The sequence below is a fragment of the Garra rufa genome, chromosome 15, assembly GCF_049309525.1.
Source record: "Garra rufa chromosome 15, GarRuf1.0, whole genome shotgun sequence".
Taxonomy (NCBI): Eukaryota; Metazoa; Chordata; class Actinopteri; order Cypriniformes; family Cyprinidae; genus Garra; species Garra rufa.
Genome location: NC_133375.1, coordinates 26,160,934 through 26,183,177, shown reverse-complemented (window position 1 = coordinate 26,183,177; position 22,244 = coordinate 26,160,934). Strand labels below are relative to the sequence as shown.

General features: G+C 42.0%; 1 protein-coding gene across 1 annotated transcript in view; it reads right to left on the bottom strand.

The window, feature by feature from the left end:
* Positions 1-22,244, bottom strand: part of magixa (MAGI family member, X-linked a) — a 79,786-nt gene that overhangs the window by 50,695 nt on the left and 6,847 nt on the right. Inside the window, exons 3-5 of the mRNA XM_073819042.1 lie at positions 7,544-7,663; positions 2,454-2,627; positions 1,681-1,858 (exon numbers count right to left, since the gene is read on the bottom strand). Of these exons, the coding sequence (XP_073675143.1) occupies positions 1,681-1,858; positions 2,454-2,627; positions 7,544-7,663 (472 nt within the window). The remainder of the gene's footprint in view (positions 1-1,680; positions 1,859-2,453; positions 2,628-7,543; positions 7,664-22,244) is intronic.

Sequence of the window (22,244 nt, the reverse complement as noted above, 5' to 3'; positions counted from 1 at the left end):
GGTTGTTTCTTCATATAGTGGACTTCAATGGGGATCAACGGGTTGAAGGTCCAAACTGCAGTTTCAGTGCAGCTTCAAAGGGTTCTACATGATTCCAGCTGAGGAATAAGGGTCTAGCAATCTAGCGAATGGATCTATAATTTTCTAAAAAAAATAAAATAAATTTACATACTTTAACCACAAATGCTCATCTTGCACAATTTGGAGAAAAAAAAACAGAGTCGCAGGATGTAAACTCACAATTGCAAGAAAAGTTTGAATTGTAAAATAAAAATTCGCACTTGTGAGTTTAACTTACAATTGTGAGTTTATATAACACAATTCTGACTTTATTTCTCAGAATTGCGAGTTTATATCTTACAATTCTGACTTAATAACTCACAATTGCGAGTTTATATTATAATGTAATATATATTTACATTTCTGAGAAAAAACTGTCAGAATTCTAAGTTTGGATACGCAATTCTGAGTAAAAGTCAGAATTGCGAGATACACGTGGAATTCGGACTTGTTTCCTCACATTGTGACTTTTTATTCTTAGAATTGACATGTAAACGCAATTCTGAGAAAAAAAAGTCATAATTACGAATTTATATCTCACAATTCTGACTTTATAACTGACTTTCTAAATCGGAGAAAAAAATGGTCAAAATTGTAAGTTTGTATCATGCAATTCTGTGTAAAAGTCAGAATTGCGAGAAAAGTCTGAATTGTCTGATAAAAATGTGCAATTCTGACTTTTTTTTCCAGAATTTTGAGATATGAGCTTGTAATTGCGAGTTATAAAGTCCAGTTTTGAGGAGGAAATAAAGACTGATATGCTCTCAGAATTGTGATTTTCTTGCGACATCTTGCAATTCTGACTTTAGAACTCGCAATTGTAAGTTTATATCATGTAATCCTGACTTTCTTTTCTCAGAATTGCGAGTTTATATCTCACAATTCTGACTTTAGAACTCGCAATTGCGAGTTTATATCACATAATTTTGACTTTATTTCTTAGAATTGCAAGTTTGAATCACACAATTTCGACTTTAGAACTCGCAATTTCAAGTTTATATCACATAATTCTGACTTCATTTCTCAGAATTGCGAGTTTAAATCTCACAATTCAGAGAAAAAAAGTCAGAATCGAAGTACCGACCCAGCGTTTACAAAGAAAACATGCATACATGTTTACCTTTTTTAAGAAAACGACAGATCGTTTGGCTAGATAAGACCCTTATTCTTTGATTCCTCAGCTGGGATCGTCTAGAGCCCTGCGTTGAAACTATAATTTGGACCTTTAACCTGTTGGTTACCATTAAAGTCCACTATATGGAGAAAAATCCTGGAATTTTCCTCAAAAAACGTACATTTCTTTTCGATTGAAGAAAGAAAGATGAACATCTTAAATGACATGGGGGTGAGTAAACTTTCAGGAAATTTTCATTCTGAAAGTGAACTACTCCTTTAATAGATTAAGGCAAAGATTCTGCATTTCTCATTGACGCACATCTTAAATTTCAAGTGTCGCCTTCGCATTTCAAAAAATCCAATGTGACATACAAAGGCATCGTGTCAACTTAAGAGTATAATCTTTGATTACTGGAGGAAGCAAATGACCTTCTGTCTCGATTCTTGCCCACGCTATTTTTCACCATATCGTCTTATTTCTTCCTTCTCCCCCTGCTGACTCACTTGATGTAATAGGGTTCGCCCGTGTCACTGAACGCCAGCTCCCAGTTTTCAGGCAATGCCCCTCCACGTGCTCCGTTCTCCATGGCAACCCCTCCATCCCGCCCACCGCCTGAATCCCAAGTCTGATTAGGTGAGACAATGGTGGTAGGAGGGGCACTGCTCGCTCCTGCAGACCCCGCTGGGAAACAAAGTACAGTGAGCATGACATGAGATGCAGCCGTCTTGTATAATCTTAGGCGACCTCAGGCCAGCGAGAGGTCACGGTGCTCATGTTACTCTCCGCTTGCCAGCTCTAATATGAGAAAAGCATCAATCCTTTTAAATGTCAAAAATATTGTGGTTAAAAAGATGTGTTCAAAAATTGTGGGAGGTTCAGCATGTCACACAAAATTAAAAATACTGTATATCACACAGTATTTAAGTAACAACAAAGTAGCTTCTCAGGGCTTTTGTTTTATTTTAGTTTTAACAACGGCTTTTAGAAGATAAATGTATTGTCTCTGTAACAGTGAAAAGAGATAATGAGTTCTTGAAAAAAATGAACCCAAAGGGAGCACATATAGAGGGAAAATTAAAAGGACCCAAACCTGTGCCTTGGGGTACGCCATAAGTAATAGATCCTGATAAAATAATAATTTTCCAATCTCAACAAGAAAAAGGCCCCTAAACATATTACTGTAGCATGAGTTTGGAAGCTGCTTGCTTTAAAAAAAATAGTTGTTTAAAAGTACTAAACTAATTTCATAATAAAGGTTGACCCAAAAGCTGAATACCTGACAGACCAGAGTCTTCCTCACTGTTGTCACCTTCCTCCACTGCCTTTTCCAGGTTGCTGAGTGATTTGCTACGGGTACGGAAGTTCCTCAGGAGATTTCGGTGTTCCTGGTACGTAATGGGGGGGCTGTCAGGACCGATGTGGACTGGCCGAGGTGTGCCATAATAGTTCCCTGTGATGATAGAGATGTTTTAGAAATGGCCTCTTTGAAGCTACAATCGAAAAGCTGTTACGATCAGCAAAATTCAAAAACAATGGCCTTTAGACACAATGCATTACATGCACTAACTGAAACAGTCCTTGACAAGATCATCCATTTTTAAACTAAAAGCTATTGTCCCTTGAGTCGATTTTTTTAGTCAGCCAAAGAGCCGCTTCTAGAATTGTGGATCAGAACACGATAATCAAAACAACTTGAGACGGGGGGCTTTGGAACGTCAAGATCTCCATTTTTAAAACTACATTTTATCCAAAAAAGGCATGAATCCAGCAAAATACAAGCCCTGTCATGAGCACACCATTAACTTTGCCAAAAAAAATGGTTGTACAAAAGCATTCCAATTTGCAATTACCTGACATACAGACAAACAACTAAAACCACTAGTAAATTTATTTAATTTAATACAACATCCTTCACATTCACATATGTATATTATCAGCTTAACAATTTCAGTGAAATGTTCAAATTAACATGAATTAACATGAGCTATCATGCCCCCTTTTCCTGTAGTGACAACACAAGCTGGCACGAACTGCACAAGTCTGGCAAGAGCTCGATAAAATCTGATGATCCATGTTATCCTGCATGATTTGAGTAAATGTTCCAAAAGATCATCTTGTGCTTCAGTGGAAGCAAGACAGTTTGACCTTTTGCACCAAGGACTTCCCAGAATCAGTGTCATAAATTTGCTTACTTGATTAGTGACATGTCTGAATTTTAGAATGTTTAAAATCTTTAGTCTTCCTCATTTAAAACAGATCTTGAATTTAAAAGCCATTTACAATGTTGCATGTGACCCCACTTTATCTCTCAAACTAGAACTTCTTGTGTCACCAACTTTAATGCTACAGTTCTAGTTGTACATTTTATCATAAGAGGAATTTTTCCTGCTCCTGGCTGCTGCTGCCCTACATCACACTCACTTTAAAACCCTTAATCACAGCTGAAACTAATAAACTGGCAGGATATTCCAGAGCTCTTTTAGCAGCCAGATCAATGCCGAAAACATAAGATTAATCCACCTCATCTACCTTTAAATCTCCAAATAAAACCATACAATATAAAAAATATTCTGGTAAAACCATATAAGACCACTAGAGGTGCACAATCCGTCTCAGCTAAGAGAGTTTACTCAGATTTTTTTGTACAATGGCTACAAATGTGACACTTTCAGTGATATTTAACCACAACATAACTCCCTCGCTGCAGCTTATTTATGGCTGGAGAGAAAAAAAAAATAAAAAGACAGAGAAAAAAAGAGAGAGAGGAATGGGGGTGGAGGGGTGATGGGAGACAGAGAAACTGAAATAGGGATTACAGAGAAAAGCCTCTTTTCTCCTGTACAGAGTGATAGAAAAGTAGGAGTGTGGTGTGGTTTCTGACTGGAGAGATGACTCATGAGCTGCGGGGCTTCACTGCTCAGGTGTTAAAAATACTTTTGTAATTAATTATAGACATATTGAAACAAATAACAACAAATCTCACATTTCTAGAGTGATTTCTAGGGTCCATTAAGTTTTTTAAAAAGAAATTAATACTTATATTCTGCAAAGATGCATTAAATTGATTAAAAGTGACAGTTCAAGCATTTGTAATGTTAGAAGAAATAATTAAATTTGAATAAATGCTGTTTTTTTTTTTTAAACAAACAATCCTGACAAAAAGGCACCATGTTTTTAACAAAAATATTGAGTGGCACAACTGATTTCTATGGAAGCCAGTTTCTGCCACTGCATGCATACAAAATAAAAAAGGTAATTGCAACTTTTTATCTGACATTCAGAATTGTGATATAAAGTCAGAATTGCGAGATACAAATTCACAATTCTGATTATCTCAGAATTGCGAGTTTATGTCAATTCTGAGGAAAAAAAAGTCCAAATTGAGAGAAAAAAGTCAAAATTGCAAGATATAAACATGCAAATGTGAGGAAAAAAAGTCAGAATTGCGGATTTTAATCTGACAACTCTGACTTTTTTTTCTCACAATTGCAAGTTTACATCTCACAGCTGTGACTTTTACTCAATTCCAAATTCCAAACTTACAATTCTGACTGTTTTTCCTCAGAACTGAGATTAGTTTTTCAGATTTGCAAGTTTATCTCATAATTCTGAGGAAAAAAAGTCAGAATTTTAAGAGAAAAAATCCGTGAGAGAAAAAGTCAGAATTGCACATTTTTATTTTACAGTTCAGACTTTTCTTGCAATTGCAAGTTTACAGATCGCAATTCAGACTTTCACACAGAACTGCGTGATACAAACATACAATTCTGATATAAACTCACAATTGTGAGTTATAGTCAGAATTGCGAGATACAAATTCGCAATTAAATTTTTTTTCCCCCAGAATTGCGAGTTTGTCAATTCTGAGAAAAAAAAAAGTCAAAATGGAAAAAAAATTCAGAATTGCGATATATAAACAAAAATGTGAGGGAAAAAGTCAGAATTGCGGATTTTTATCTGACAATTCTGACTTTTTTTCTCGCAATTGTGACTTTTACTCAATTCCAAACTTACAATTCTGACTGTTTTTCCTCAGATTTGTAATATAAACTCACAATTCTGAGAAATAAAGTCAGAATTGTGTGATATAAACTTGCAATTGCAAATTAAAGTCAGAATTGCAAGATATAAATTCACAATTCTGTTTAGTTTTTCTCAGATTTGCAAGTTTATATCTCATAATTCTGAAGGAAAAAGTCAAAATTGCAGGGAAAAAAGTCAGAGTTGCTAGATATAAACTCACAATTGTGAGAAAAAAAAATTGCAAATTTTTATTTTACAGTTCAGACTTTTCTTGCAATTGCGAGTTTACATCTCACAATTCTCACTTTTACACAGAACTGTGATACAAGCTTACAATTCTGATATAAACTCAAGTTATAATGTCAGAATTGTAAGATATAAATTCACAATTCTGACTTTTTTATTCTTTTTTACATGAAAAAAGTATTGTTGATATGGTTAGTGACTGGACCATGACATTTACATCCGTCATCAGCCCTTGCATGGTTTAGGTTTGCATAAAAACCTCAAAACCAAATTTATGTGGAATTATGGACATAATAGGTGAACAATCTTTCTTACTTTTCAAAGACAAAGGAAAGTGGCGCAGCGGCATCAAAAACACGAGTCAGCAGAAACATATTCATAAATCCAAGAGCTGCAGCTCTGAAGGATGTCATAGTGCGAATCTGCAGCTGTGTGTGAGACCCTTAACAAAGACATCAGCAGGCTCAGACATCAGTCTGCGTTACACGCTTGTTCTCTCTCCATTAGGGCTCTTTTTCAGCTCTTTCTGCTGATAATGTTGGAGGACAGAACCAAGCCAACACGGCACTTTTCTCCGCAGTCTGGAGGGTGCTTCTCTTGATTCTGATTGGCTTGAGCATTTGGAACTCTGGCGTGACGCCCTGACCCTCACCATGTGTTCACGAGCACACACAAACTCAAATGCATGCGCACACAAACTCAGATGAACAGTAAATAAAGGCCTGTCTGTTCCATATGTTTACATATAAAATTGCAATTGGTTTGAATATGAAATGTGTGAATTTTGGGTTATATCAACAAGATAAAATGTGTAAAACCTTCATACTAGTAGCTGAAAAACATGATCTAATCAGCATAAATATTTAATAAACAAATATGAAGAGCTTAGGGAAAGGTGGTCTGAGTGTAGGTTTGCACATAAGCATTTTTTATTTAAATGTTTTTTTGTTTGACAATAATATTGTTTGATAAGCAATGAAATCACTGATTAGTTCTCAGATTTTTTGACTCTAAAGCCCTCCACTGTCAGGTCGTTGTTGTTTAAAGCCACATATTAATATGGATTTTTGTAAACATACTTTACCCACACTTTCTGCCCAATAAATTATTTTAGAGCTTGAAATAATTAGAAAAAAATTTACTTTCATTTTACAAATGCCCCTGGTACTTTGTTCATTTACAATATTATTTAAATCTTACTTTTTAAATTGAACTCTCTCATATAATCAGGTTTTACAAGACTGTGGGAATCCTAATATTTAAATATCTTGAACTTATAATTATTATTATTATGTTGAAAACTGATTTTTTTTTCAGGTTGGAAAGTTTAAGCTATTCAAAACAGCCTTAATCTAAAATCTAAATCTTTTGTACCATTATATATCTCTTTATCATCACTTTTGATTAATTTAAAGCATTCTTGCTATATAAAAGAATTAATTTCTATAATCCCCCCCCCCCACACACACACACAAAAAAAAACTAAATATATACTGACTCCAAGCTTTTAAATTGTACAGTGTATAATGTTACAAAAGATTTTTATTTAAAAAAAATGCTGATCTTTGGATCATCAAAGAATCCTAAAAAAACTGTTTTAAATACTGATAATAATCATTTTAAAAATGCAAATTTTTCGGCATATTAGAATGATATCTAAAGGATCATGTGACACTGAAGACTGGAGTAATGATGCTGAAAATGTAACTTTGATCACAGTAATAAATTACATTTTAAAATATATTCAAATAGAAAACAGTTATTTTAAATAGTAAAAATATTTTAAAATTGGACAGTTTTTGCTGTACTTTGAGTCAAATAAATGCAGGCTTGGTGAGCAGAAGACACTTCTTTAAAAAACATAAAAAATACCCACCACAAAAGTGTATTTTACCCCCTGGAACGCAATTTTTACCGGGGGACCCCCTCGAAACGCGATTAGGCTACTTTTGGGCTAGTTTTGAGTAGCAATTGGGCGGGTTTTGTTGTGAAAACCTGGCAACCCTGATGTTGAGCCTCCCTTGGAAGTTTTCCAAGGCCCCCTAGTAGTCCAGACACCTGTTTGTGAAACAATGGTTTGCCGAGGCTGACACTGACCTTTGAACTTCCCACTTTCCAGCAGAGCTCCAGATTCTTCCAGTGAGAAGAATTCCTCAATGGACACAAAGTTATAATCCACCCCTGAGATCTCTCCATCCCGTGGCTGCCTGGTCGTACCTGGGTCAAAGCAGGGAACACAAACATAAGAATGTAATTAGAAAAAAAAAATACAATGTTTTTGCTTTTTGCTTAACTTAGCAAAAAAAAAGACGTATGAATTTGTTATAAGCAGACAACAAGCTATTTAAATGTAGAATGTAAAAATAGAAAGGTCTGTAGTGCTACAAACAAACATAGGGCATTTTAAAAGATCATTATTTTTTCATAAACCTGCATCTTCCCTTTGCTAAAAATCTAATGCATTTTTGAAAAAAAAAAAAAAACCTGGGCATCCTGATGACATCACCAGTAGGCAAGTCTCTCTTTGATATATTTGATGTTTGAACCTCTGAAAACAGAGACACAGCTGTCGCACTTATAAACAAACCTGTACTAAGTTGATATGGAAAAAGGCAGAATTTAATGTCTCAGTGAGTATGTTAAAATCACTTACATAACAGCGTTTACATATTAACTATAAATTAAACAAACTGTCGGTGCGTCTGTTTGCATATGACTTTGGCGGGTTGAGGCAACACCTGATTATGATTTCAAACACTTCAGACTCTATAATCCCACAGTGATGAGATTATACAACTTCCTCTCCATTTTCCATCTCAAATGAAAGTGAGAAAAGTGGATTTTCCTGAGGTAGATTAGCAGCGCATCCCAATTTAGGCTAAACTGATCACTGCAACTCATCTGTGTTGCGGAAAATATACAGTAGGAAACCTGCCTGCTTTGATCAATCGACCTTGCCAACATAACAAATGGCTCTGAAGCAAAAGTCTTCAGGAAGAGAAAAGGTATGTGGTTTATGAGGTAGTGCGCCTATCACATAGATACAACACACAGTTATTCAACATCAAGCAGGATTGTAATGACTTAAAAGCCTTCAGCCACTATATACAATAAATCATCCTTTAATAACAAAACACTGCATTGTCCCAAGGTATTATAAAGCCCATATATGACATCACAGCGACCTGTATTACATTAATCCTAATGACAGCCCATGCAAAAAGCATATGAGTGGTTTCTCCTCTTGAAATAATGATATTTTAATGCAACACAATTGAACCCTATGCATTTACTCTAAAATGAATCTCTAATGAATGTGTGGGATGAGACATTAAAGGGATAGTTCACCTAAAAATGAAAATTCAGTCAGTAATTACTCGCCTTTGTGTTGTTTCAAACCCATAAGACCTTCACAGCAAAATCCCCAGTGTTAATTTAACACTCTTGAGTGTGGACACATATAGACACTGAAGCAGTGTTGAAGTTAACAAGATAATTAGGTGATTAACAAAGTGATGATTGATCATTATTGAAGACACCTGATGCTAATAAGCAGAATCACCAAAGGAGAAAACCAAAAGTTTTAAGCAACCATTATAGCGGCCAGTGTTTGCATTAGTTAGGCTCTTGACCCTTAGATCTTCAATATTACGGTTTGTTTGGCCGCAATTTGAGTTTAAACAGCCAGACATAAGCTCATGTCATCAGGTGATGATTATGTTTTAACATATTCATTGTTTGACGTGAACCACCTAGTGTATAATCTGTTATTATTTATTTTTATTTTTATTTTTGCTTATTGTAACAGCCTTTACAAGCTATAGAAGATCCAGCACTTCCTATACTTTATGGAAAGATTTTTTTACAACTTGTTTAAAAAAAAAAAGTGTTTCACGTAGGCACACATAGACATCAAGAACCAGCCCATGAATCTCAACAATGGTGACAAACGGCATATTCAGATAATCAGATCAACTCTAAACTCTCATAATTTATTCATGCCGCAATGCATGATGGGAGTCATGGATGAGTTCTGATTGGTTACAACACGCTTTTTGATGGTCACCGTTGTTGTGGTTCTCACGCTGATTCTTCATGTCTGTGTGTCTAAATTAAAAAAAACTCTTTTTTTCATCCTCTGTCTGATTATGCCAAAACTGATTGCTCTTTTGTTCACAGTTTCTTGTAGTCTGAAAGGAAATCCTATGTCAAATACTCAAGTCGCTATATGATGATTATGTCAAGCACAGTCAATGCCACCTGATGACTTTTGCTCTTGGCTTGTCTGGCTGTTATAACTCAGTAATTGCAGTCAAACAAGCCCTAATATTGAAGATTTAAGGGTCAAGAGCCTAACTAATGCAAACACTGACCACTATAATGGTTGCTTAAAATGTTGGTTCCCTTCCGGGAACTCTACACTGCGTCCTGAAACGCTGTGGGGAACGCCATTGGCGGGCCGCACTCTGAGTCATGTCCAACGTCCAATGAGAAACGGGAGTGACGTCACAGGCGCGGTGACGTCATCGACCAGGAAGTATAAAAGCACGTGCGTTTGAAGCTGGCGTCAGCTTTTGTCATTCAGCGAGAGCGCTCTGTGTTATTGTCTGTCTGATCCGCATTCTGCTGTTTTTCAGTGCCAATTGCACTACTTTTATTTGAGCAGAAATGCCAGGGGGAAAACGTTCTTTTAAGAACGAACGTTCTTTTAAGAACGAACGATCTATGGCGGTTCAGCAGCCACATAGACGGTGTGTCCCTCCCTGCCAACGCTTCATTGTTGGTGGGGATACACACGATCTATGTGTAGTCTGCTTGGGAGCGGAGCACGCTAGGTCAGCCCTTGAGGGGGCTGGCTGCCCGCAGTGCGAGCGGATGCCGCTGCGGTTGCTCCGTTCCCGGAAAGCCCTCTTTGAGGAGGGGGCTTTCACTAGCGTTCCCCGCGGGTCTGGCCCCGCTTCCGTCGAGGCGGAGCGGCAGCTGCACTCGTGGGGTTCGCAGCTAGATCTGCTGGAGGGAGTTGAGACGGGTGATCCCCTATCTCTCTCCTCACCCAGCGGATCGTATGACCTCCTCTTGGATGAGGAAGCCCGCACTGCGGTTCCTTCCCTCCGAGAGGAGGAGTCAACGCTTCTCCTGTCTTCCTCCGAGGAGGTTGACATCGAGAGCGTTGACCTCCCACAACCGCCCCCCCGTTCACCCCAGTATGAGGAGCTGGTGGAGGTGCTGACGAGCGCGGTGGCCAAGCTCAACATCAGCTGGTCACCCGCTCCAGATCCAGAGCCCCAGGCGAGCAGGCTTGATGAGCGCTTCCTGCGGGCTAAATCAGCACCTCCCAAACGGAGCCTTCCCTTTTTCCCCGACCTCCATAAAGAGATCGCGAGGTCGTGGGATAGGCCGTATTCCTCTAGTCTCTACTCCCCCGCCTCAGATTACTACGGTAATGTGGGGGGGATGGAGGGATACGGCTACAGGGCGATGCCTCAGGTCGAGCAGACACTAGCAAGCTATCTGTCTCCCGGCCTGGCATCGTCCCTGAAGGCTCCGTCCTTGCCCACCAAGCCATTAAAAGTAACATCAGGCTTGATGGGCAAGGCTTATGCGGCAGCAGGTCAGGCTGGTGCATGTTTACACACCATGTCTGTGCTCCAGGCGTACCAAGCCGACCTGCTGAAGGAGCTTAGTGATGGCGAGGAGGTGAGCGTGTCAGAGATGCGCAGGACCGCTGATCTGGCGCTTCGGGCCACCAAGGAGACCGCTCGCGCCGTTGGGCGGTCTATGGCAGCCTTGGTGGCCGCGGAGAGGCATCTCTGGCTGACCCTGTCCGACATGAAAGAGAAGGACAGGGTCACGCTCCTGGACGCCCCCCTGCACCCCTCCGGCCTCTTCGGTGACTCTGTTGACACAGTTGTCAACAGGCACCAGGAGGCCCGTAGGCAGGCAGCGGCGTTCCAGCGCTACCTCCCTCGCCGCACTTTCTCCTCTGGGGCTGCTGGACGGGAGCAGCCCCAGCCGCACTCCAGCTCCTCACACAGGGAGACCCAAAAAAGGAGCGTTGCTACCCGTGCCCCTCCGGCGCGGCCTAGAGGGCGGGTTCAGCAACGCTCCAAGCCGGGGTCCTCAAAGACTAGGCCCGACCTGAGGGTCGTCCTACAGTCTAAGAGGGCCGCGGCTAAACGGCCCTGATGGTCGTGGCCCAGGGCCAATGAGGGCAGCCCCTCTCGAAGAGTCAGGTGCCTCACCGCCTCTGAGGAGTACGGTGACCACCTCTCTTCGGGGCCCTCAGGAGATTCGTCAGCCAACCCTGCCGGTGTTACAGGGCGCGGCAGTCTCCCGCGAACATCATTCTCTGGTCCTTCCGCCCGGAAACGTAGCGGAACCAGAGAGTTCGCCACCCCCACGGGGGTCTCGAGAGCGCTCACTTCAGGTGCATCCTGCCAGTTCGCTGCTACAGGTCACCAAGTTAGCTCCTCTAATAAATCCAGAGACCAGTCTCGAGAGGCTGGTTCCCTTAGTAGAATTTCTGGCAGCGTGGAAACTACTGCCAAATATTTCTATGTGGGTCCTGCGTACTGTAGAGAAAGGTTATTCCATTCAATTCGGCGCCAGGCCGCCACCTTTCAGCGGGGTATTTCCTACTCTGGTAGGCCCCGAGCAGGCTCTGGTATTGGAACAGGAAGTGAATACTCTCCTGAGGAAGGAGGCCATCGAGGTGGTCCCTCCTCAATGCAGAGAAGCAGGGTTCTACAGCCGGTACTTCATTGTTCCCAAGAAGGATGGGGGCCTGCGGCCCATTTTAGATCTCAGACAGCTAAACCTCTCAGTAAGAAAACTGAAGTTCAAAATGTTGACTGTCAGACAGGTCGTGTCCCAAATCAGGTCCGAGGACTGGTTTGTCACGATAGATCTGAAAGACGCATACTTTCACGTCTCCATCCTTCCTCAACACCGGAAGTTTCTCAGGTTCGCTTTCAGGGGCAAAGCTTACCAATACAGAGTTCTTCCGTTCGGCCTAGCGCTCTCTCCCCGAACTTTTACGAAGCGTGTGGATGCTGCTCTGGCTCCATTGCGACTCCAGGGCATCCGCATACTCAACTACATAGACGACTGGCTCATTCTAACCAGTTCAGAACAGTTAGCGGCTCAACATCGAGATGTTGTTCTTGCTCACATGAAAAAGCTGGGGTTGAGACTCAACGCCAAGAAAAGTGTGCTATCTCCATTACAGAGAACCACTTATCTAGGTGTAATCTGGGATTCGACCACGATGCAGGCACGATTGTCACCTGCTCGGATAGAGTCGATCCTTACTGCAGTAAATGCGGTCAAGCTAGGCCTGCTACTCACTGTCAAACAGTTCCAAGTACTGTTAGGTCTTATGGCAGCTGCATCCAACGTGATACCTCTTGGACTGCTGTACATGAGACCACTGCAGTGGTGGCTCAAAACCAAAGGGTTTTCCCCGAGGGGGAACCCATTCCGCAAGATCAAGGTCACGCGGCGCTGCCTACGTGCCTTAGTCATGTGGAAGAAGCCCTGGTTCCTACTACAAGGTCCAGTGCTGGGAGCTCCTTGCCGCCGCGTCACGCTAGCGACAGATGCATCCCTCACCGGGTGGGGAGCGGTCATGAGTGGCCGCTCCGCCCAAGGCCTATGGAACGACCAGCATCACTCCTGGCACATAAATTGCCTAGAAATGTTGGCAGTGTTCCTGGCTCTGAAGCATTTCCTTCCAGACCTGAGAAACCGTCACGTGCTGGTCCGCACGGACAACACGGCGGTGGTCTACTATATAAACCACCAGGGAGGTCTGCGTTCACGCCCCTTATACAAGCTGGCGTACCAGATCATCCTGTGGTCACAAGGGAAGCTTCTCTCATTGAGAGCAGTTCACATTCCTGGACGTCTCAATGTGGGAGCAGACATCCTGTCGAGGCAGGGGCTGAGGCCCGGGGAATGGATGCTTCACCCTCAGGTGGTGAAGCAGATATGGAGAGTCTTTGGTCAAGCCCAGGTGGACCTCTTTGCGACTCAGGAGACATCGCAATGTCCCCTTTGGTACTCTCTAGTTCCTCCAGCTCCTCTCGGACTGGATGCCATGGTACAGACGTGGCCGAGGCTTCGTCTGTACGCTTTTCCCCCGATCGCTCTGCTCCCGGGAGTTCTGGAAAGAGTGCGCCGGTACGGAGTACGGCTGCTGCTAGTAGCCCCGTACTGGCCGGCCCGAGTATGGTTCTCGGATATAATCGCCCTCCTCGACGGCTCTCCATGGGAGATTCCTGTCAGGAGCGACCTTCTTTCTCAGGCTGGGGGCGCAATACGCCACCCCCACCCAGAGAAATGGAAGTTATGGGTGTGGCCCCTGAGGGGGCACAACTCATAGAAGCTGGTCTCTCAACCGAGGTTGCTGAGACCATCCTTCAATCCAGAGCTCCCTCTACGAGGAAACTTTATGGCCTAAAGTGGAACCTGTTTGCGTCATGGTGTCACGAACGCCACTCAAACCCAGTCCACTGCCCGATCGGTACAGTGCTGGAGTTCCTGCAAACTCGTTTGTCCGCTGGGTTAGCTCACTCCACCCTGAAGGTGTACGTGGCGGCTATATCGGCTTACCACGCCCCTCAGGGCGGCCTTTCAGTGGGCAGAAACCCCCTGGTCTCACGTTTCCTCCGCGGTGCACTCAGGCTGAGGCCTCGTGCAAGACCGAGAGTCCCTACATGGGACCTGGCTGTGGTATTAGAAGCGCTGTGTAAGCCTCCCTTCGAGCCTCTGGAGGAGGCCTCCGATCGGATGCTTACCCTAAAAACAGCACTGCTGTTGGCGCTAACATCTCTTAAGAGAGTCGGTGACCTGCAGGCCCTTTCAGTGGCCCCTTCCTATATTGACTTTGCCCCAGGGTTGGCCAAAGCATTCCTCTACCCAAGAGCTGGGTACACACCCAAGGTCCCCTCAGTAACACCACAGCCAATAACGCTGCTAGCGTTTTATCCTCCTCCATTCGTGGAGCACGACCAGAGGAAGTATAACTTAATGTGTCCAGTAAGAGCACTAGACACTTATGTCCACAGAGCTGCCCTGTGGCGTAAATCAGAGCAATTGTTTGTCTGTTACGGCCCCCCTAAGAGGGGGTGCCCGGCTTCCAAGCCTACTATCAGTAAATGGATCGTTGATGCCATCTCTACTGCATACGAGTCCTCTGGTCTCCCATCCCCGATGGGAGTCAAGGCTCACTCAACTCGAGGCGTCGCAGCCTCCAAAGCTCTGATGGCAGGTGTCCCAATCAAGGACATCTGCAGTGCGGCGGGTTGGTCCTCACCTCTTACGTTCGTCAGATTCTACGAACTAGACCTCAGAGCCACTCCGGGCTCAGTCATCTTTCAGCCCTAGCACTAAGGCTAGGCTCAAGAGGTCAAAAAGGCGCTTTCCTTCGAGTAAGGAAAAGAGTTTTTACCCCTTTTTGTTCTGGCAAATTTCCCCAGACAAAGGCGTATGACTCTCCTCTACATTCCTTCCAGCCTCGTGTGCCCGAGGGCCGAGGCCTGTATTCCTCGTGTCTGGTGGTTGATCACAGACAGAGATGAGTTCCAGTGTCCTGGCAGGATCACCAGGCACTTCCTATGTCCCTCTTGTACTGGCTGTACGCAGACAATGGACTACCATTTCTCCTCGTGTGCCTGAGGGCCGAGGAGCTTTTTCTCCCTCTGCACTGGTCGTGTGACAGGCAGCGGTTGAGAACCCTAGCCTCGTGTGCCTGAAGGCCGAGGTCTCTTATCCCTCTTGTCTGGTGGTGGATCACAGACAGAGATGAGTTCCAGTGCCCTGGCAAGGTCACCAGGCACTTCTTGCGTCCCTCTTGTACTGGCTGTAATGCAGACAAAGGACCACTATCTTTCCTCGCGTGCCCAAGGGCCGAGGAACCCTTTTTTCTCCCCCTGCGCTGGTCTGTTGACAGGCAGCGGTTGAGAACCCTAGCCTCGTGTGCTTGAGGGCCGAGGCCTATTCTATCCCTCTTGTCTGGTGGCTGATCACAGACAGAGATGAATTCCAGTGCCCTGGCAAGGTCACCAGGCACTTCTTGCGTCCCTCTTGTACTGGCTATAACGCAGACAATGGATCGCCACTTCTCCTCGAGTGCCCGAGGGCCGAGGAGCATTTCTCCCCCTGCACTGGTCGTGTGACAGGCAGCGGTCGAGAACCCTATCCTCGTGTGCCTGAGGGCCGAGGTCTCTTATCCCTCTTGTCTGGTGGTGGATCACAGACAGAGATGAATTCCAGTGCCCTGGCAAGGTCACCAGGCACTTCTCGTGTCCCTCTTGTACTGGCTGTAATGCAGACAAAGGACCACCATCTCTCCTCGTACGCCCGAGGGCCGAGGAGCTTTTTCTCCCCCTGCACTGGTCTAATGACAGGCAGCGGTTGAGAACCCTAGCCTCGCGTGCCTAAGGCCGAGGCCTACTCTATCCCTCTTGTCTGGTGGCTGATCACAGACAGAGATGAATTCCAGTGCCCTGGCAAGATCACCAGGAACTTCTCGTGTCCCTCTTGTACTGGCCGTAACGCAGACAAAGGACCACATCTCTCCTCGTGTGCCCAAGGGCCGAGGAGCCTTTCTCCCCCTGCGCTGGTCTCATGACAGGCAGCGGTTGAGAACCCTAGCCTCGTGTGCCTGAGGGCCGAGGCTCATTATCCCTCTTGTCTGGTGATGGATCACAGACAGAGGTGGATTACCACTCGCGTCCTGGCAAGATCACCAGGCGGAGTTACTACAGTGTCTCATCAGGTAAGTATTTCTAGACACTGTCCCTTCTCGGTCTTGCGAGACCAGACGAAGGATGACATGACCTCGTGGGCTCGAGGGCCGAGGTCTCTTTCCCTCTGATCTGGTGGGCTACACAGTCAGAGATGTATTACCACCCATGTCCTGGCAGGATCCCCAGGCTGAGGTTTGTAATGTATTAACGCTGTCTTTTTCCCCCTTGTTCTAGCAGACACTAGGCAGGGTGCGGAAATTATGGGGACGTTGATACCTCGTTCCCCACAGCGTTTCAGGACGCAGTGTAGAGTTCCCGGAAGGGAACGTCTCAGGTTACGTATGTAACCCTGGTTCCCTGAGGGAACGAGACACTGCGTCTCGGACCATAATTCCCGCATCCCTGCTGCGCTCGCTTCATGCCTATGAGCTGACGCCAGCTTCAAACGCACGTGCTTTTATACTTCCTGGTCGATGACGTCACCGCGCCTGTGACGTCACTCCCGTTTCTCATTGGACGTTGGACATGACTCAGAGTGCGGCCCGCCAATGGCGTTCCCCACAGCGTTTCAGGACGCAGTGTCTCGTTCCCTCAGGGAACCAGGGTTACATACGTAACCTGAGACGTTTTCTCCATTGGTGATTTTGCTTATTAACATCATGTGTCTTCAATAATGATCGATCATCACTTTGTTAATAACCTAATTATCTCGTTAACTTCAACACTGCTTCAGTGTCTATATGTGTCCACACTCAGAGTGTTAAATTAACACTGGGGATTTTGCTGTGTTCATTCATCTTCGGAACACAAATTAAGATATTTTTAATTAAATCCGAGAGCTTTCTGACCCTGCATAGATGTAACTACATTGTTCAATGCACAGAAAGGTAGTAAGGACATTGATAAAATAGTCCATGTGACATCAGTGGTTTAACTGTAATATTATGAAGCTACGAGAATACTTTTTGTATGAAAAAAAAAAAACAAATAATGACTTTATTCAACAATTTCTTCCGTGTCAGTCTTCGTTGTGTGTTCAGGAGAGTACCACGTTCAGTGCGGAATAGATTAAATTGTTGAATAAAGTCGTTATTTTTGTTTTCTTTGCACACAAAAAGTATTCTTGTAGCTTTATAAAATTACAGTTGAACCACTGATGTCACATAGACTATTTTATCAATGTCCTTACTACCTTTCTGGGCCTGGAATATTGTAGTTTCATCTATGCAGGGTCAGAAAGCTCTCGGATTTCATTAAAAATATCTTCATTTTTGTTCCGAAGATTAACGAAGGTCTTATGGGTTTGGAACAACATGAAGGTGAGTAATTACTGACAGAATTTTCATTTTTGGGTGAACTATCCCTTTAATGTCTCATCCCACATATTCATTAGAGATTCATTTTAGAGTAAATGCATAAATAAAACAAAAATAATGACTTTATTCAACAATTTAATCTATTCCACATCGAACGTGGTGACTAAAAAGCATAAAGTCTGGTCCATTTTGCAATGTAAAATTAATTAAAACATAGGGAGCATAGGTCTACGAAGAGTTTGAAGGAAAATACTAGAAAAATAGCACAAAAATGTGCTAAAATGTGTCAAGTCAGTGATCAGAGTTTTGCTTGTGGAAGTTAAAGGGATAGTTCGCCCCAAAAAATAAACATTTTGTCATTAATTACTCACATTAATGTCGTTACAGACCCATAAGACCTTCGTTCATCTTTGGAACACAAATTTAAGATATTTTTGATGAAATCCGTGAGCTTTCTGACCCTGCATAGACAACACAACTGAAACGTTCAAGGGCCAGAAAGGTAGTAAGGACATCATCAAAATAGTCACAAAAATAATTTTTGTAGCTTCATAACATTACGATTGAACCAGTGATGTCACATGGACCATTTTAATGATGTCCTTACTACCTTTCTGGGCCTTGAACGTTTCAGTTGCATTGCTGTCTATGCAGGGTCAGAAATCTCACAGATTTCATCAAAAATATCTTAAATTTGTGTTCCAAAGATGAACGAAGGTCTTATGGGTCTGTAACGACATTAATGTGAGCAATTAATGACAAAATGTTTCTTTTTTGTGTGAACTATCCCTTTAACTTATTCAAATTTTTGCACAAGCAAAACTCTGATCACTGACTTGATGTCTATGCAGGGTCAGAAAGCTCACGGATTCAGTGGTTCAACCGTAATGTTATGAAGCAACAGAAAATATTTTTTGTGACTATTTTGTGTCTATAGAGGGTCAGAGAGCTCTCAGATTTCATCGAAAATATCTTAATTTGTGTTCCAAAGATTAACAAAAGGTCTTACGGGTTTTGAACAACATGAGAGTGAGTAATTAATGACAGAATTTTCATTTTTGGGTGAACTATCCCTGAGTTAAATTGGATATTTAAAAAGAAAAAATATATATCTATCAGGAATTGATTGGATTGTGAAAGCAGGCATAAATTTTCAGAAGAGAGCCAGATGGTTGGGGTTAAAATATAGCGATCTGTGGTGTCAGCTGGAAAGGACAGTTGAGGAAAGATTATGAGGATACATTTTTTATTCTTTGGGAATAGCATGTACTGATGAAATACGCAAAATAAAACCAGGAAGGTGTTTTAGAAAAGCAAATAATGCAGACTATATGTTCACTCTAAAAGCCCCAATGCAACCCCATCCTAACCATTTAGCATGACATTAAGCACCTGGTTAAACATAGCCGTGTTCTTATATACTGACACACCTGTGCTATTTTATCTTAAAAGAACAGAAAAGAGGAGCATCCTACAGTTTTCAGGCTTTTAATTGCCTGCAATCTATTCAGGGAAGTGACAGTAAAATTAGCTGCTTTATGGTGTCAAAATAATGATGTGATGAATAAACGTGTTATTTGGGAAAGCCTTTTTATTTGGAGTAGACAGGCTATGTAACTGAACCCGAAGCTATGTGAATGGATGCATAAATTTGAGTGTGCTTATGTGTATATTCGCAAGCATGCGTGAATGGGTTTGTGTTTGGGTGCTGTCGCGTTTATGCGTATATGCATGCACAGGAGCGCTGAAAGGCACAGCAGGGTACCTCAGGCTGGAGACAAAGACAAATGTGCAGCTTTGGGATTCAAGAGCAGGAAATAGGTGAAATGCGGGCCGGATTAAATGCATCAGCTGTGATGGTAAACGGGTGCCTGATGTTTTAAAGGGGCCAGCAGGAGCTATGCATTAATAAGTGCATGCAATCATTTCTGAAAATAGTTGCAGTTTTGTTGCCAAGGCAAAATATGGAACAGTGCCATTCACAATGAGCGCACTGCTGTGACATTTGATGACAGTTGCCATGGCAATGGTTAAAGTGCATTGCATTGCCTCAAAGTGAATGAACCTTTGACTCCGCATGAGGCTTGACGTGATTGTAAACTGGATTTGTTTACAGTCTCTGAGAGCATCAAAGCATGAGATTGCATGCATGCTTTTGCTGGCTGATGTATTTCAGTATCTTTCTCGTTTGTGTTTTTAGTGCAGTTGTTTTACTGCAGGGGTCTTCAACCTTTTTCAGGCCAAGGAGCCCTTGGTGGGTAGAGAAGCAACAGGGAGTCATTTTACATATTGTATAATCTTGTGTTGCCAGACCTATGACTAAAAAGCATAAGGTCTGGTCCATTTTGCAATGTAAAATTAATTAGGTCTATGAAGAGTTTGAAGGAAAATGCTAGAAAAATAGCACAAAAATGTGCTAAAATCAAGTCAGTGATCAGAGTTTTGCTTGTGCAAAAATTAGAATAAGTTAAAGGGATAGTTTACCCCAAAAATAAACATTTTGTCATTAATTACTCACATTAATGTCGTTACAGACCCATAAGACCTTCGTTCATCTTTGGAACACAAATTTAAGATATTTTTGATGAAATCCGTTAGCTTTCTGACCCTGCATAGACAGCAAAGCAACTGAAACGTTCAAGGGCCAGAAAGGTAGTAAAGACATCATTAAAATAGTCATAAAAAGTATTTTCGTATCTTCATAACATTGCGGTTAAACCACTGATGTCACATGGACCATTTTAATAATGTCCTTACTACCTTTCTGGGCCTTGAACGTTTCAGTTGCATTGCTGTCTACGCAGGGTCAGATTTCATCAAAAATATCTTACATTTGTGTTCCAAAGATGAACGAAGGTCTTATGGGTCTGTAACAACATTAATGTGAGTAATTAATGACAAAATGTTTATTTTTTGGGTGAACTATCCCTTTAACTTATTCAAATTTTTGCACAAGCAGAACTCTGATCACTGACTTGATGTCCATGCAGGGTCAGAAAGCTCACGGATTCAGTGGTTCAACCGTAATGTTATGAAGCTACGAAAATATTTTTGTGACTATTTTAATGATGTCCTTACTTTCTTTCTGAGCCTTCAAAGCGGTAGTTCTGTTGCTGTCTATGGAGGGTCAGAGAGCGCTCAGATTTCATCAAAAATATCTTTATTTGTGTTCCAAAGATGAACAAAGGTCTTACGGGTTTGAAACAACATAAGGCTGAGAAATGAATGACTGTATTTCCATTTTTGGGTGAACTATCCCTTTAAAAACAAAGCTTGCCTATTCATTTTACTTTTTAATTTTCAAATGAAAATTTCACAAGCCTAATCTAAACCATTTACGTAGACAGCTGAAATCAGATTGAAATCATTGGTCTGTGACAAATATGTCCAGATTTGACTAGTGTTCTATAAAAAGCATAATATATGACACAGCATCTACTGCACCACTGAAGTCTCACACATGGTAAACCTACAGTATGTAAGTTTGCATCATTACTATGACAACCCGCGACTCAACAGAACAGAAACAGTCAGTCTAAAAAAAGATTTAATAAAAGAAAAAAAAATCTGATTTTCCCTGAAGCCTGAATAAAGCCTCAGTGTACCTTTAATAACAAACATGGACAAATCCAGTGATGATATTATCCTCAAAAACACTTGTTATGCCATTCAGACCATTTTCAGACACACAGATTAAAAACAAAATGTTTGCCTTCACTCCCAAAAGTTGTTTAAACTCAATCAGATTACAGTTTACCAGATAACGTAAGTACATTTGTCTTGAAAACGCAGCAAATTAGTGACAGTCAGCAGATTAATTTGATACGTTTTATAACTGGCAGTTTAATGCACATTTTAATCTGTTCTCCAACATTAATTTGACATCCTGTGTTAAAGGGATAGTTCACCCAAAAATGAAAATCACCCCATGATTTACTCACCCTCAAGCCATCCTAGCTGTAAATTACTTTCTTCTTTCAGATGAATACAATCTGAGTTATATATTAAATAAAGTCCTCTTTCAAGCTTCATAATAGCAGTGAATAGCTGTTGAGATTTTGAAGCAAAATAAAATGCATAAATCCATCATAAAAAGTACTCCACATAGCTCCAGGGGGCTAATAAAAGACTTTTGAAGCAAATTGACGCATTTGTTTACGAATAATTTCTATATGTAAAAATGTATAAACTGTAAACTCTAGCTTTTGTTATGCACGTGTTCCAGCGGATTATGTAGCACAAAGGCGTAGCGTAAACTCTGGTACAAATATGCTAGTCTTGCAAAAACTAAGTTTTGTTTACAGCAAAGGAAAACCAGTCTCTTCTTGGCTTACATCGAAATCCTCTGACATTTTGCTTTACAAACTTGTTTGTACTTCTAATTCGTGACCAATTCAGTGTTTTGCTTTACTTTCTCCTCTCTACTTCCACATTCATCACTCCGTGTTCACGTACATCAAACGTCATCTGCCGGAACGCCACTTTCTTTTGAAAAAAGTTTCAAATATGGATATTTGTCTTACACAAATTCATAGCTTCTTTAAAAAGGCCTTTATTAAAGGAGAAGTTCACTTTCAGAACAAAAATTTACAGATAATGTACTCACCCCCTTGTCATCCAAGTTGTTCATGTCTTTCTTCCTTCAGTCGTAAAGAAATTATGTTTTTTGAGGAAAACATTTCAGGATTTCTCTCCATATAATGGACTTCAATGGTGCCCTCGAGTTTGAAC